Raw genomic sequence first — 3,136 nt, 5'->3', positions numbered from 1 at the left:
GATTAATTCAGCTGATCATTTCAATGCATCACAGAGATTCATGTCTGAGTTCAGGGAGGTCATTGTACTACTCTCATTCATTTTTCAAACATTATTATCGTGCAGGTATTTTTAATGTATTAAGGGTACAGATTAGAACAATATACATGCTTTCAATTTCAAGTTTACAGTCAAGTAAGGATACAAATAAATGAACAAACTATTACAATTCATTGTACACATTTAGAGATTTGTAGAAGATGCACTAGACATGCAAAGCTAGGAAACTTAGCTTTCCTGGAGAAATTAGAAAAGACTTCTCAGGGAAGGTAATTCTTAACTAAAACTTGAAGAATGAGATGGAATTTTCCAGATGGCTGAAGGATCTGCCTGGCTGCTTTTAAAAACACCTGCCATTGTATAAGTGGGTGGAAATCTACCTCCTTCTGTAGGAAGAATCAATGCACATTTTGGAATTTTAAAAAACTGGAACCTCTTCAGATGTTAAATACAAAATTATTTTTATTCATTTGTTTAAAACACAACTTCATGTAATGAATGTTCAGTTCCCTCTGCTTCTAGAGTATACCTAGTCTATTGAAGACATCAAATGTTCATATTAGAGGCATATATACTTAATTATCATTTCTGGGTTGTAGGGAGGAAGGTATGAAGCAGGTAAAACAAAAATCAGGGAAAGGAGGCAAAGAGGAAGAGTTATATGAGAAAAAAGGAAAGTGAGGGGAGGAGAAAGATTAAGTAGAAGGATAAAGAAGTGGGAAGAGAAAGCAGTCTAAGTCCAGGAAATCTCTACATTTCATACCTAGTTTCCTAGAAGAAGCTGGGCATGAAGATTCATGGGGAACCATCAGCCTAAAGAGGAGGCACAGAACCAAGTCTTGATGTCAAAGAACCAGTGAATTACACTCTCCCTAATCTGCTTAGTCTTCACACCGTAGACAATAGGGTTGAGCATTGGTGGCACCACTACATAAAGGTTGGCCAGCAGGATATGGACATGTCGTGGAATGTTATGGCCAAAGCGGTGGGTCAATAAGGTAAAGAATGATGGGACATAAAACATGAGGATGACACAGAGGTGAGACCCACAAGTGCTGAGGGCCTTGTGCCGAGCATCCTGGGAGGGCAAACGAAACACTGCTCGAAGGATCAGTGAGTAAGACACAGAAATGAGAATAACATCCAAGATGACCATGACAATGGGCACTGAGAAGCCATACCAGATGTTAACAGTGATGTCAGCACAGGCTAAGCGGGCCACTCCAATATGCTCACAGTAGGAATGAGGGATGATATTGGTTTGACAGAAGGGTAGTCGCTTCAGCAAGAAGATCACTGGGAAGATGATGCAGAAGCTTCGAGTGACAATGGCCACAGCAATCCTTCCTACAACAGGCCATGTTAGCACTGTTGTATATCTCAGAGGGGCACAGATGGCCACAAAGCGGTCGAAGGCCATGGCTAACAGGATGGCCGACTCCCCCACAAACATCGTGTGGACAAAGAAGACTTGGGTGACACAGGCATCAAATGTAATGTCATGAGCATGGTGCCAAAAGATGGCTAGGGCCTTGGGCACAGTAGTAGTAGATAGCAGGATATCTGTGATGCCCAACATAGACAGGAAGAAATACATGGGCTCGTGAAGATTTCGTTCTGTGATGATGACCGCTATCAGCATGCTGTTCCCCAGGACTGCAGTGATATACATGAGGCAAAGGGGTATTGACAACCAAATGTGATAAACCTCCAACCCAGGGATGCCAAGTAAGACAAAAACTCCAGGATGGAAGATAGTAAAGTTGGTGGAGGTCATGATAAACATTACAGTTCTTCCTATAGCAGCTTATGCATCTGCTGAAAATGACAGAAACAGAAAGCATCCCTGAGTATGTGCAGAGATTATAAGACAGCATGGTTTTCTCAGCTGCTGTACCCTTTAGAAAGTTCTCCTAGAGAATACTCACTGGTGTAGAAATGACTTCTAACCCTTGGTACTTCATTTCCTTATAGAGCTTCTGGGACAAAATGTTTCAAGAAACAATAAAGGTTGCACTTTCCTTCTATCACCATGCCCCATGATTTTGGCTCCATTCTATCTTTTTTGTTTTCTATAATTCATTTTACCCTTTCCACTTTATTAGTTGACCCCTACCCATTTTATACTTGTCCCTTTCCCCAAAATTTTACTCTTTCTGTGTTTATCTGAATTTCCCTCCATTTCTATGTATTTATCCAAATTTTAATGCTAAAATATCTCAAGACATACCACTTTATAAAATGTTTATAACAATTGATCTCCTTCCTGAAGACCTATTAGCTAAACTAAATTTTAACTTGATTATATTTAATCATATTGAGTTTATCTGGCTATTACCTTGAACAACTCATAGAACATTTGTACTGTGGTTCCCTATGTATGGAAATGGAGTGCCAAGTGAAAATCCAGGAGAAATCTAAGGGATATATTTATCTGTTCTGACTGAGATTCACATCTTCCCTAAAGGCAGCTAGCAGTAGAGCAGCTAGTAAAACCAAGAGGGCCAATTTTCATGATACCCCTCCTGAATTTCTCATTATCCTTCCCAGACAGTTCTATTTGTGACTCTTTCCCATAGACGACCCAAAGCTCCCTAGGGAAACAATTCTGAGTAAAGTGAATCAATACATTCAGCTCCCCAGTCTTCCATTGGTTCCACTAACACAGTCCTCCTTCCCATCCAATTTCTTCCCTAACCCTCAGAAAGAATCAGGTTTCCCTGCTACTAAAAGTGTTAATCATAGAGCCCTTCTTGTCTTAGCTTTCCAACCATGTAATAATTGTTTCTTTCAGAAGCTAACTACTTTTCAAGTTATTAGGACTACAGAAAGGATTAGTTATTAGAAATCTAGAAGGAAACATGAAGAAAGAGAGCATAGAGAGAGTCTTGAAAGAATCAGGTGTAGCAAGGTATCAATAAATACTACCTCCAAACGCCATGTACAAACAGAGAAACAACATGTATCCCATTTGTTTACAATAAAAAAAATACATTATAAAAAATAAATAAATAAATAAATAAATACTACCTGTTTCCTCTCATAAAAGTGTTCAGAGAGCCCCAGGGAAGAAGTCATATAAAGGAATGAAATCCTC

At 39.3% G+C, this 3,136-nt stretch overlaps 1 protein-coding gene across 1 annotated transcript; it reads right to left on the bottom strand.

The window, feature by feature from the left end:
- Positions 1-847: 847 nt before the first annotated feature.
- Positions 848-2,317, bottom strand: LOC306640442 (olfactory receptor 52B2; the record flags this gene model as incomplete). Its single annotated transcript, XM_079104722.1, has 1 exon — positions 848-2,317. Exon 1 carries the CDS (start codon positions 1,823-1,825, stop codon positions 848-850), a length of 978 nt encoding a protein of 325 aa, XP_078960848.1. The 5' UTR covers positions 1,826-2,317.
- Positions 2,318-3,136: the final 819 nt, after the last annotated feature.

The sequence above is a fragment of the Sciurus vulgaris genome (assembly GCF_902686455.1).
Source record: "Sciurus vulgaris genome assembly, chromosome: 11".
NCBI classification, from domain to species: domain Eukaryota; kingdom Metazoa; phylum Chordata; class Mammalia; order Rodentia; family Sciuridae; genus Sciurus; species Sciurus vulgaris.
The sequence above is the reverse complement of the archived record's forward strand: the minus strand, read 5'-3'. Positions and strand labels throughout refer to the sequence as shown.